We start from the raw sequence: 14,025 nt of genomic DNA, 5'->3' as shown, positions 1-14,025 counted from the left end.
TAGCGATATTTCACTGGGTTTTACTAAAGCTGTTCATATGCTTCTGACTGTATCAATGCTTTCTATGCATGCTCTTCTTTCTATGTCATTCTTATTTACAAATCTTGCCAAGTGTTCCTACCCTATGCTCATTCAGGAGATGTTTATCAAGATTCAGTAGTAAGAATTACCAGAAAAACATAAAATCATATTGTCAGTAATAAGATTGAAAGATCACTCTCTTTCAGTAAAATAATATTTAGTGTACAATATTTGAAAAGATAGATGTTGAAAAAGTGTATGTTGGAGCTTGTACTTGTGCTTTGCTAAAAGAAGTGCTTTTCCTCTTAGTTCTTTGCCACTGCTTCTCCTGCTGAGGGACAGCAGAACTCCTCAATGGACTTCGCCCAGCTGAGTGTTACACGGAATAAAATCATGACAGCACAGTATGAATGCTACCAGAAGATCATGCAAGACCCTATTCACAAGAAAGAAGGTAGAGATTGCTTTCTCATGAGGTTTTACTAATAAGTTGTCAACAGATATTATTACAGTAATTCAGGGTCCTGTAGTTATATTAATTTCTTATCTTGCTAGCAATTCTTTTTTTTTAGGTTGTAACATTATTTTCCCAGTTCTTTTATGAACATCACTTTGGGATGCATGAAGTAATATGTTATGCTATCTGCCTATAGCACCACTTCAGATACAACACAAAGCTTTTCTTTCTGATGAAATAAGAAAATGTTAATATAAGTACATATCTACATTAAAAAATCATGACTAATTAATCTTACCACCTTATTTCATTTCATTTCATGCTCTTTTTATATCTGTGTCTGCCTGGTCACATCTGCCTTTAAAAATTGTAAGTATCTTACTCCACACAGTTTCCCTGCTCTGAGGGTTGTGCTGGTGTCATTACTGCTTTTCCTGATAAGTCACTCAGAGCTGACCTCAGCCACCCCACCTGCTGCTGTATTCATTTGGAAGCTTCTGGAAATGCTGAGTGGCTTTTGAGGCAAGGAAAGGTGAAATTGTGGTCTTCTACAAAGAGATTTTTCTCCTCTGAAATGATTCTTTGGAGGAGCCGAGTGCCTGGAGGTCAGGACTGGATACAGACATGGCAGTGTAAGCTCATGCCCACAGCATAAGGGGCCTCACAGCTTCAGAAGGAGATGCACAAATTGGAAAATCTTCACATGAGGAGGAATGACAGGACATTTGAGAGCTGCAGCCTTTGAGATGGGGACATTAATCAGCCTTTAAAAGAAAACTGAAGCTCTTCATAAATAATAAAACATCTTGAAATTTGTAGGGAGGCACACAGAATGACTGTGTCATTGACTTTTGGGAAGGAAGCTGTTTGTAAAATGCCAGCTCATTCTCAAAGAGGTTTACTTAGATGTTGAAATGTATGTGAGCAGTGAGGCATTGGAACAGGGACACTGGATTTCCTGCTCCTGGGGCACTTAGGGAAGTGTTTGTCCACAGTGGCTGCTGCAGGCTCAGCCCAGCCTGAGGCAGAGCACCTGGGGCTGCCTCCCAGCCAGCCTTTCTCCTGGCTTCCGTGTTTTCTATGAACAAGCCAACACATGTACAGGCTTGGTGTACATCCAAAATAGAAATAAATTCAGTAAAGCAGTCTTTGAAAGAGTGAGGCTCTTGGTACATTATTGAGTATGAATCAGTTTAGGGGGTTTTGCCCACCATGTTCTAGATCTGAGGTTTGCCAGTTGTAGATGTAGGCCATTTCAAAGTGAAGAAGAGAAGATTTTGAAATGTATTCAAAGAAATGTATGTATAAGGAACTGCTATCTCTGTTAAGTGGAGTTTTAATCAGCCACTGCCAAATCTTTTCTCTTTTTTCCTCCATTGCTGCAAACCTACCTTACCCAATCCTACACCTTACCTTTGAAAGACCATTCTGAAGCAGGAGATATTTGATTCCCAGGTCTCTCTCTGTTTGCAGGTCCTTACTGCAACAGGACCTGGGATGGCTGGTTGTGCTGGAGTGACGTTGCTGCCGGAACCGTGTCGGTGCAGCGCTGTCCTGACTACTTTCAGGATTTCAACCCATCAGGTATGAGTGCATGGACTTCTACATCAATGTATTTCTCACTGAAATCAGAGTCTGGGGGCTTGCTGTCTCTTGTTTGCCTCACTCAAGTCATTAGTGCTCCAGGATTTCAGAAACTCAAGATTTGTTATTTGCATTTTCCTTTTATCTCATAGAAAACTGACAGGTTACTTATTTTCTTTTCTGAGCTGTGTTCCTGAGGGACTCTGTAGATTAGCAGTAGGAATTGAAGTTAGATCACACTTTTTTCTTCTTAGAGATGAGCATTTCTGACAGACAAGAAGAAATATGACTTACTCCTTTACCTCAATTGAAGTTAACAAAGAGTTTCTCCCACTTTGAATCATTTCCTGTTTCTATGGGCTAAGCTTTGTGAGCATGTGGAAAATGTCATGGATTTCTTTGTATTTCCCAGGGTCTTTTCATGCCTATTTGATGATACAAATCATTGCATTTCCAGCAATTTTCCAGTTTGGTTCTTTGAGCAGTTTTGCTATTTATGTTTTCCTGCCTGTCCAATACTAATTTATAGTGGTAGGATGTTAGTTAGTTCAGTTTCCATCTTGGATGTTAAGCAAGCCATTTAAATATTCTTGTCTCTTCATCTGGTAGTTCTCTAACAGTTAGTTCAATGTATTTTGATACTTAATGGACTGGAGAGGGAAAATCTATTTGTTTTCTTAAGGAGAATCACATCATCGCTCGCCCTTGCCAAGCAAAAGCAACGGCCTCAAGTTTCTCAGAATTCATAGTAACAAGCAAAGTCTCTCTAGTCATATTAATAAAGCTGTCATGTGTTTGCCAATCTTTATTAAATGCTTCAGGAAAGAGAATTTCAGTGCTGACTGTTGTGTTTTTCTTTCACTTTTCTTCTTTTGTTTTTCATTCCGTCAACTTTGATTGCAGAAAAAGTTACGAAGATCTGTGATCCAAATGGGAATTGGTTCAGACACCCAGAAAGCAACAGGACCTGGACAAACTACACCCAGTGCAATAGCTATACTCATGAAAAAGTGAAGGTAGGACAGGAATGAGTGCATGGTACCCTTGTCAAGAAACTGACCTGAGAATTTTTACCAGTTTCTATATATCAAAAGTAGGGGGTCTGTATATGAATGCTATTTCTATAGATTTCAGTTTATCTTGAACATGTCCATCCATTAAAGAATTTAGAAAAAGCAAAACTAAATTTCTAAATGACCTCTTAGAGTTACTTTGTGATATGTGAGAATACAATGGGCAAAACTTCGTATTTTGCCCTGCTCCCCAACTCTATGTCCATTAATATTCCTTATGTTTATGAAATATTCAGTCATGGGAAGAAGCAGTGAATTGAAACTGTGAATTCCCAAGAGCCAGGAATACAAACCACAGACCAGGACAGGCTGTAAGTTGGTTTGGACCTCATGTTAAAGGGCTCAGTAATAGCAGACTGTGTCAAAAAATCTGACCTGTAATAGTTTCTAACTGCCTGCACCATTGCTCTTGAATGCCTTAGGGTACTTACCTAAAAACCATATTGGACAAAAGATGGTTACAGAGGATAAGGCACTTTATTATTGCTTTTTCTCAAATCATGAGACTTTGATTTTGGTAATGGCAGTTTAATTCTATTGGCAGAATTACAATAATTCATTGGTTCTTGCTAATATTGTGCTGGGAATGGAGGATACTATTCAGAAAGGAGCAGATCTATGACAATCCCTCTTTATGAATAGTGAGGTGGTTCCCCTCAGGCTGTTTTGCCAGCATATTTCAACTGTGTCACAAATCTGAATATTCCACTGTATGGAATAACAGCTCCAAGGACAGCCTTGCTGCAGTTGTGTGTTGTTTTGCTCAGCAGCAGCATGATCTCCTCACTGTGCCTGGAAGGTGGGTGGGACACTGCGCAGTAACTGGGGCTGTTGTGCTTTGTTAATTCTCATTTTTACTGCCCTCAGCAGGGCTCCCTGCCGTGCCACACTCTTGTGCCTGTTCTAAAGTGTGGGGCAATCTCTAAATCCTTAAAATGCACCTCTGCCTAGGTTGGCCACTGAGTGAGGGGGTGGTACAGGATATGGACCTGTCCTAGAATGGCTGTTGTCATTTGCACATCTCAAATTTTAGCATTTTGGGGTAACGCTCAATTTTAATCGCTCACAAATTGCTCACTTTCTGAATTTCACAATAAATTCCATTTATACCTATTGCATTGATGTTTGGTTTATTTTTTAAAGGAAGCTATCTCATTTAAAAAAAAATAAATTTAATTTGAAAATTTCTAGCGCATATTCAAGAGTTACCCTTGTGTCATCTTACAACCTTCCTAAAGTTTTACTTGTAATCGTTTTATCATTTTTTTAATCTCAAAAGTCAGTATATGTAGCAAGGTGCAATTACTCTGTTCTAACTTGGAATGATAAGTTCAGGGGATACACAGAGTTTGCAGTGTGTTAGCATTTGGATGTGCTCTGACTCTCCCTATGGAACCCAAATAGTTGTGCTTTATTGTGTGAGATAAAGTTCAACCTGAAAATCTTCCTTTCCTTATGTGCCAAATTATACCCTTACATTTAGTGCAGTAAGGGTTTTTTGCAAGACAGATTCCATGACTAAAAGTAAAGGTTTGCTACTTTCTGATAAATCTTATTAGTAAATTAATATATTAGCTACAAGACTGAATGATAACATGAACATATTCCAAATATTAAATCACTAGTCCCCTTTTTTTAACCTTTTTTACCTATCCAGAGTTTCATAATTCCATAATTGGTAGCAGGCTTATTTAACATAACATAATATTGAAACATAATTATGACTATTTAACATAATAGTCTTCACCGGTTTTGAGTTATTGTCAATTTTTTTCATGCCCTTCCTGAAATGCTCAATAAAAACTGAATTTCCAGTACCATAATCATAGCTCACTTTGAAGATGCTGAGAAAAGACTTGTTCCATCATTACCTGAAATGGTTTTGTTTTGTTTTTTTTGTCCTTATTAGTACTACAGTCACTTTCATTGCAAGAAGAGATGTATAAATATGTGCTTTATCAGCAGTAGCTCTGTCTGAATCACTTGGCTTTGTTTTTGTCTTGCAGACTGCTCTGAACTTGTATTACTTGGCCATCATCGGACATGGACTTTCAATTGTATCACTTCTGATTTCTCTTGGCATATTCTTTTATTTTAAGTAAGTACATTTAAAATCCTTCATCAAATCCCAGTGGTTGCCACAATCCTGGTTTCAGTGCTTTGGAACACCAGCCATCCAAATAAAATTAGATGGAGCAGGAAGGTGAAGAAAGCCAGGATATAGGTTTGCCATTGGACTTTATATTGTAACAAAAGTGCAGGTTTCTTTTCTCAGAAATCTAAAATCAAAAGCCTGCAACCCAAAACCTGTAGAATATATTGAAAATAGGAAATGGGAAAAGGTTTGTTCATTTTGGGTTTGTGATGTCTGGATTTTTTTAGTGATAAATGACAGTATGATACTGGGAATTGGACACAGTGATCCTTGTGGGTCTCTTCCAAGTCCGGATGTTCTATGATTCTGTGTTATGCCAAGCATCAACTGGACTAAAGAGCCAGTGGAAACCAAAATAGTGATGACATTTGATAGGTACAGTAACATTCCAAAGTGGTACTCACAAAACATGGCAACTGTAAGGGAAGTAAGGCTAAGAGCTACAGTAGAAATTGAAATAATAAGAATAATCCCATTTTTTGATTCATAGTATTGTGCATGACAGGCTTGTCATCTGCTGATTAACAATTATGTCACCTTCTTGAAAGGAAGTTTGAGCAGTGTGTCACCATTGTCCCAACAGCTCATATTACAATACACAGGCCTTTTAAAATTAGTCTTATTACTTCATATTTAGTGAACTTTCTTTGCTTCCCCGTGAAAGATTCCTTTTCTTTTCTTCTTCCTTTAAGAAGCTGCTGAGGCCTGGTGGAAAGGTGAACCCAGGAGTGTTGCCACATGGGCAGAGCTGAGAAAGACGAGTTGTTCCCTGTGCCAGCTGCTGCTGTGGCCAGAGCAGGCTGCCCTTGTCAGCCTGCTTTAATCATTTCATAAACACCTTCTCCTTGGCACTGCACATCTGCTCCTCACACTCCCCTGCCCCTGCTGCCTCCCTCCATTTCCTCCTGACATTTAAATAGCAATAGCAGGGACTGCCAGTGCCCCTGGATGCTGCTCTTCTCATGCTGTGGGCTTTGATTAGGTGAAGGCAGCTGATAGCTGATTAAAAAGAAAAAAGTTCTTTTTAGTCTGTCTGAAAGCAGCACTCCCACTTTAGCTGTGCATTATTTCCCCAGGCTTCCACAGCATTCCTGCAAATCCCCCACAAACAGGAGGGTTTCAACTTTGTAGCCTTTCCTTTGAAAATCCACTATTCAAGATGGCATTTCAGGTTTTTCTGATCTTGTTTCATGAGGAAAACACATATAATTGGTTTTCAATCAATTTCTTTTGTATGATTTATAAAAACAACACTTCTTTCCAAATTCACTTTCCTTCCACAAACTCAATGTGTGAAATGGCTCTGAGTCATCATAAGAACTTTGATTTTGCATAAAAATGGACAGTACTGTTGCAATAAATGTCACAAAGTTTAGCAGACTAAATCTCTAATGTGACAGGAAAAATACTTTAACACATGGGAAAAGAAAAGGAATTGGAGTAGGAGATGATTTTATAAGTTCACAGAGAGTCAAGCATGATTTTTCTGTACCATAATATGAAAACCAAGGTAATTTCATCTTTGCTTGTGGCACTTACTGCTAAAGCAGGTGATCTGCTGTGCTGCCATCCTGTGTCGTGTTTGTCTCGCCATCCAGGGATTTTCTTCTCTGGGAGCAGGATCATCCTTCCTCAGGGAACCACAGGGAATGAATCCAGACCCACAAACCACATTTTCTAGACTGTGGTTATGTTGGGATATAAAAGGAAATTACAAAATTCAAAGGAAGCTGAAGAAAGTCCTCTGCAAGCTGTTCTCTTGGGATGTACAGTTCCTCTAAAGTATTTTTAGTAGCAGAAGGGTATTTAAGGATCTAGATTAATACCAGGATGTATTATGTATCAGCTAAGACTTGGATAATTATTCATAGCTTTAACAGGTGGACTTTTTTTTTCTATTGTGGGGGGTGTCTTTGAATTTGTCATTTCCAAAACATTTAATCTGTAAGTCAACTGACAGTTTCCAGACAACATTTTCTGGATTTCTGATCATTAGGATATCTTTAGATCTGACTAGGAATTTGGAACTTTTCCTCAAAGGAAATATCAACTGTTTGGGATTCGAATTATTTTTTAGGACTAAAATTTTTCTGCGTTTTAGGTTTTGTTTTTTCTTCATAAAATTTTCTCCTTGGAAATACTTGTCCAGCTTGTGACTTGTGTTCCCCAAGTGCATTGGAGTTCTTAGTTTAACAGAATGAGATGGGTCATAGCTTGGAACTCTGAACATCTCTGAAAACTCATCTATGAGACATAAAAGTAACTCCTTGCAGTGTCTCTGCTTTGTCATTCTGTAGCATACTCGAGATCATGCACGTGATGCAAATGTCAAAATAATTGCATGGTTGCCATAAAGAATGAAAAATGAGGCAAGAGAATACTTTAAAAAGCAGTGATTTAGGATAAAGGGGAGCTGCAGTTTCAAAGGTGCCCCCACCTCAAAATCAAAGCAGACAAAAAAAACCTAACAAACAAACCCACCTGAAACAATGGAGTTGTTGATCAAGTGTCACATCAAATCCCATGAGAGCATTCACGCAGAAGAGCAGCAGTGTGTTAAAGAAAGAGAGAGTGGGCAAAGCACTGATTATTGGATTGTTATGGAGACAGAGCTACCTAAATCACTCAGTTAATGTCATCTGAACAGATCATTCCCCAAGGTGCTTATGTGGATCTCACTGGTTGAGTTTTGCAGTATTGAAATACCGTAAAAACTTAGATCTCAAACCCACTTTGGGGCTTTTGAAAATGTCACCCTTTTTCCTTTTGGAGAAATTAATTGTTCCCTGATTCCCGAGATATACAGGAGTCAAAAAAAACAAAAAAAGAAGGGAAATAAATAATATAGTAGGAAGTCTCTCTTTATTTGAGGTTTAATTGAGGTGTTGGTCATTCAAATGTACTTAGATCATAAACATGAGAATTAAGTGATTAAAGGATATTATGTCATTAAGATAAACAGTGAGAATAAAGGACTATAGGAAGGATAACAGAAGAGAGAGGGTGGGGAAGCTTAGGAAAAATCTTTTTATTACCAAAAACAGTCTTAGTTTTTAAATGTCATCAGTCTTGCTTTCTGTTTCTTGTCCGGTGATCCTCTCAGTCCTTTCATGCATGGGTGGAGGTGGGTGTGGATGGGTGTGTTTGAATATTCAACAGGAACAGCTGCGGGATGACCCGGAGCGATGGCCCCATTAGCTGTACGTGCTCTTCCTCGCCTGAGCCTTGAGTCTTAACAATAAGCAGACAGAATTCCAGAGCTGTTCAGGACTTGTTTACACAAAGCCCTTCGCTGCAATCTAGCATTGTCTCTCTTTTCATATATAAAACATACAGGGGAGGAAAAAAACCATAGAAAAATACATTTGCAAAGAATGTAAGACCCTGTATGTTATAATAATTAAATTTTATCCTTTTGGGGTATTAAAACAAGACTCAAATAAAATCTTAAAGAGCCTAATGGAATATATTTTTCCTCAAACTCATATGCAATCCTGTTTTCCATATTTTGAAACTTTTTCTTTTGTGTTTTCTTCAGCCAAATGACACGTGGCAACCAAAGTTTCCTGTAGGTCCCTGTTAAATGGCAGCACTGGTTAGAGAGGGGTTTCCTTTTCCTTGCCCTGTTTTTAGTGCCATGGGCTTGAAGTGTCTCAGGGCAGTGAGTACTGTGAGCTCAGTGCAGGGATCTGTGGGTGCTTTGTACCCCGCCCTTGTGAGAGCTGCAAAGGATGCAGCCAAGGCTGCCCTATGGCCAGGCTTGTGGGGCTGTCCTCTTTTTTCTTTGGGCCACCTTGGTTGTTGTTTCATCTGTCAGCAGTTTTCAATGTACTCCTCCAGCCTTTGTGAAGATTCCATATCTGCATTTCTTTGAAAAAATATAAAGGTGTCCCTTCTATCCTCTCAAATTAAAACAAATCACCGATGTCCCTCCTTTATCTTTTCTTCCAGGCATGCTATTTGAAGAGGCCAGAAAACTTTTTTTTTTTTCCCTTGAGTGACAGTTTAGACATGTCCCCTGCTGCCCTTTTGAATGTGTTTCTGATTTCTCTCAGTGGCACGTGTGTAAGTGGTAGATTTTCTCCCCCAGTTGGTCATTCCCAAGGGTCAATCAGCTGCACTCCATCTCTCTGGCCATTACCTGGGGACAGGCAGGTGTGGGGACTCTGCAGCAACTCAGTGCTGTCTCTGAAGCAACCCAGGAGTTCACTGAAAAACTTGAATGAGAAGCAGTCCCTCCTCCTTGATTACACTAAGTTATTCCTGCTTCATCTAGAATGACAGAAAAACAGAAAGTTGCTGCACCTAAGTTCAACGTTCTTTGATGTAGTTGAATTTCTGTTTGGTTTTTTTTGTTTGTTTGTTTTATCTTCCAAAGATACTCTCTCTTTAATTTTATTGCAAGATTAAAAGCAAATTTTAGAAATTAACACAATTAAATGCAGTTCTCTAGGGATTTTATAATTATGTCCTATAAATTGTTTATAACTTAGTTATACACAAAAGTCAGGGGGAGATTTGCATTACTTTGCTTATTTAGATAATTCTCTAGCTTTGGGCTGAAGAAAAGAGAAGAAAAGGATATGAAAGGTCTGATTTGGGTAAATGGAAACAGGGTAAGACAGCTTCATCAAACACAGGTGTGATAGGTAATTGGGAAATTCTTCAGGTACTAACCAAAAGAAAAGTAAATCTTCTGAAAATTATTATCAGCATTTAAATAGTTTTCAGCTGGACACTATAAGCATATTGGATCTAAATGTACTTTCTTTCTTCCCTTTGCTGTATTAAATTTGCTCTGGACATGAAGAAAGTGTTGGTGTAGGACTTGTTAGTAAAATCAAGAGCTCTAACATTTACAAATGTCAGAGTTGTCCCCAAGTACACATAGCTGTCCTCCCATGTACTCATTTGTTCTTGTTTCTCTTTTCCAGGAGCTTGAGCTGCCAAAGGATTACCCTGCATAAAAATCTGTTTTTCTCTTTTGTTTGCAACTCTGTTGTAACAATAATTTCACTGACGGCCGTTGCCAACAACCAGGAATTAGTTGCAACCAACCCAGTAAGTGAAAGTCTGGCAGAGTGTGTGTGTTTGTAGGTGAGTGGCTCAGAGAGTGCTGCAGCAGAGGTGGGAGTGCAAGCTGATGGAATGCTCTCTGCGGATGTCTCACAGTGCCTGGCACGCTGCACTCTCCAGGCTGTGAAATGGTAAAAGTGGGACTGAGCTCACTGGATGCCTCTTCCCAGCTCCACAGAGTGGTTTTTGCCCTGAAACAGCTGCATCTATTCTACATGGCTGTGCTTTATTGTGAGAGTATAAGGTTCAGGGAGGCTGACAGCTGAATTCACCAAGGAAGGGCAGGAAAAAAGGTTTTGAAAGACATTTTGGATCTGTCTTCTAATTTCTTATGGCTTTAGCATGGCCATTTTCAGTTAAACTAAGAAAAATTTATATTTTTGCAACACAATATTCTAAAGATGAAGTACATAAACAAACAAATCCCTAGCTCTGGCTTTATTGTTTTTTAGACATGGAAGATAAATCTTAATTCTGAAGTTAGGTTAAACACTGCAGAAGTTGAATTGAGTAAAAAGATGATTTCCTTTTCTCCTGTAGAAGCAGTCATCAATGTGCTGGAAAACATACCTGAGATAGCTGCTAATAATCATCATCAAGTGAGTTAGGTAGCAGAAAATGGTAAAACAATATTGGGGTTTGGTTTGTTTTAAGCCAAGTGGCAGAAATAGAACAATCAAACAGGCAGCAGTATTGGAAGGAGGGGAAAAAATGTTTTAACGTGACCAAATCTGCAAGTTAGCTATTGCTCCTTGTTCACAACCTCACATACTTCCCAATAAATTATATTTATAGCATTTGAACTGTAGAGTATATTTTGAATGAAGCTAAATACAAATAATAAATGCCAGGCTTCTCCCGAACCTACTGTGAGCTCTCAGTCCCTATGTGCAGTTATGAGTAGGTTAAAACTGGAAGTATTGCAAGCATTTCAAAAACATGAATTGTTCTCTGAGGTAGTTATATGTTGTGATGGGTAAAACTGAGAGGGGATTACCCACATCAAAGTACATTTCTTGTGGAGTTATTATCAGATAATTTAAAGATTTGGAATGGTTAAGTGTGGTAAGGTTTGCAATAAGGCAAAATATCATAGCAGCATTCTGTCACACTGGAGGATCTCAGGGTCCTCGTGTTTGAATAATAAAAATCCAGACTCAGTTATTAGTTTTATGTCACCACAAAGTAGGGGATTGTAATGTGAAGAAAATTCTATTTTAAAAAGTAAATAAATATGTAATTGTATTAAAAAGCAGAATATACATTATTTCCAGTGATATTTTTTTCCACTTTGCAAATAAAACTGTGAGATTTCTGCAAATTATAAATTTATGTTATACCCTGTTTCTTTTTCCCTGCAGGTTAGTTGCAAAGTGTCACAGTTCATCTACCTGTACCTGATGGGTTGCAACTACTTTTGGATGCTGTGCGAAGGCATTTACCTGCACACACTGATTGTGGTGGCTGTTTTTGCTGAGAAGCAGCACTTGATGTGGTATTACCTTCTTGGCTGGGGTATGTGCTTTCACCTTGTGCATTTTCAGGTCAATGCAGCCTCTTCCTCCCTCAAACACCCCTACCTTTGCCTCTCTGAGCTGTAGCTTTGAGTGACCATGGCACACCCCAATTCTTTGTCTGGAGTGTTTTAACAAGCTTAGAAATATTAATGTAGGAAGTTGTGTGTACCTCTGCTGAGAGAAAGAGATTATGCATCTCTGGAGTCAGGAAGTGACTCCTCCTTTGTATAGAGAAAATAGTCTCCTATATAAAAAAGACCTTAAGAAGTAATTATTCATTGTTCCTCACCTCAAAGATGTTTATTCAGGAGTGAATGTTTGTTTTCAGAGAAGTCTCGCCATGCCGAGGGTGGAGGGTCAGGACTGAGTTGGAGATGGCTGAGGATTTATTTTTCCAGCACTTCCATTTGACCTGTATTGTTCACTAAGCAAACACAGAATAGCAGTAACTGGACATCTCGAGTAGTATCAGTATCAAAACCAACAAGCCAAGCCCACTCACCTCAGATAATGCACAAGGGCTTGTTCACAAAGTGAAAGTGAAGGCTCTGGCAGCCTCCCTGCTCTGGCACACCCAGCTCAGTGTGATGGGTACCTGGGTCACTGCCCCACTGCAGGCACAGCTGGGAGCCCACAGGTGCTCAGCAGCTCCTGAAGATCAGGCACCTCCAGAGGCTCCAGTGCCCCAGATGACTAATTTGCTTATTCTTTTCAATTTTTTTTTCATTTGGCTTAATTTTCTGAGTCTAATTTCAAAGTTTTTTGTTGTTTTTTTTTTAATTCAGCAAGGTGTTGTTACTTTGTCCTCATACCAGTGAGAACATGCTCTCCACTGGCCACACTATTGAAGCTTTGCTCATTAATGCAACCAGCATTTTAATATTACCTTCCTATTGCTGGAACTGCAGATTGCAGCCTGAAAAGCCTCTGTTAATGAAGATAACTTGTATTCTAAAAAGTTGATTTGCCTTTGCTGCTTGTTGCTGTGGATTTCTTGGCAAGTCAGTGGGAATAAGGTTTCACACAGCCCTCAGAAAGAAATCTAAGGAAAGAAAGTTTAAATTGGTCCATGTTAGTTTATTTTCTCTGCAGGTATATAGTTTGGGTGAGATGAAAATACAGAAGATTCCTACAAAATATGCAAGTTTGCTTAGGTATTAACCAGGTTTTACTAATGAAGAAAATGCTGGCTTTTTTCTCCACAGGTTTTCCACTGATCCCTGCCTGCATACATGCTGTTGCAAGAAGCTTATATTATAATGACAAGTAAGTAGCTTCAGCTTGCTTTGCAAAACTTTTATATTTTCTTTAAGGTAAAAAAATCCAACAAAGCTAATAAATACCTTTTTTTTTTCTTTTCCTGTTTGTTTTCTGTAGCTGTTGGATCAGCTCTGACACTCATCTGCTTTACATCATCCATGGCCCTATTTGTGCTGCTCTCTTGGTAAGCATTTTTCAAATAATATTTTGTTTTCTTGGTTTTTTTCTGGCTGCTCTTGATGGGCTTACAAAGGTAAGAACCTTAAGCCAACATTTATAGGTCACTGTCACTTGTGAGTCTGCTGCTTCACCCAGTAGGTGCTTCAGACACACAAGATACAAGAAGTCTTGGCCTTATTGAGGATCTGTGCTTCTGGTCGTTGGAGAAGCTCAGGGTTTGCAGTGTTGATTATTATTCCACTCAAATGTTAGAGACAAAGAAGGACTAAACCTTACCTGGAGTACTTGAGGGGAATTTAAAATCCTTCCTTGAGCTGAGAATGCCTCTCCTGGCCAGACTAATTGCCAGGTGGTCCCTGCTAGGAGCCTCACTGTGTCACTGAGCCGTGGCCAAGCAGCCACCAGACTGTCTGGGGTTCAGGGAGAGGGGGTTTGGGTGCCAGGACTGGCTGTGGGTGGGAATATGGGATGGAGAGAAATCACAGCAGGTGATTGTGAGAGAACCAGTGCAAATGGTTCTGCCAGTACCTGTGACTGGCCCTGTTCTGACACTAATTTACCACTCTCTGCTTTGGCCACTGGGGTATTGCAGCTCCTCTGTTTCTGGAGTGCTCAGGAAATCTTAGAGCACGGTGTTCTGTCTGACACCCCAAGTCAGTGCCAGCTCTATTCAGTGTTCACTGCTAAATGAAATTCTGGGTG

At 39.3% G+C, this 14,025-nt stretch overlaps 1 protein-coding gene across 1 annotated transcript in view; it reads left to right on the top strand.

Annotated features, from left to right (window-relative positions):
- CALCRL (calcitonin receptor like receptor) overlaps positions 1-14,025 on the top strand; it is a 64,352-nt gene that overhangs the window by 33,820 nt on the left and 16,507 nt on the right. Inside the window, exons 3-10 of the mRNA XM_054278369.1 lie at positions 331-475; positions 1,952-2,062; positions 2,966-3,078; positions 5,142-5,233; positions 10,225-10,351; positions 11,728-11,881; positions 13,089-13,149; positions 13,261-13,327. Coding sequence (XP_054134344.1) covers positions 331-475; positions 1,952-2,062; positions 2,966-3,078; positions 5,142-5,233; positions 10,225-10,351; positions 11,728-11,881; positions 13,089-13,149; positions 13,261-13,327 — 870 coding nt within the window. The remainder of the gene's footprint in view (positions 1-330; positions 476-1,951; positions 2,063-2,965; positions 3,079-5,141; positions 5,234-10,224; positions 10,352-11,727; positions 11,882-13,088; positions 13,150-13,260; positions 13,328-14,025) is intronic.

The sequence above is a fragment of the Melozone crissalis genome, unplaced genomic scaffold (genome assembly GCF_028551555.1).
Source record: "Melozone crissalis strain CALT ecotype California unplaced genomic scaffold, PUWL_Pcris_2 ptg000023l_1, whole genome shotgun sequence".
NCBI classification, from domain to species: domain Eukaryota; kingdom Metazoa; phylum Chordata; class Aves; order Passeriformes; family Passerellidae; genus Melozone; species Melozone crissalis.
The sequence above is the reverse complement of the archived record's forward strand: the minus strand, read 5'-3'. Positions and strand labels throughout refer to the sequence as shown.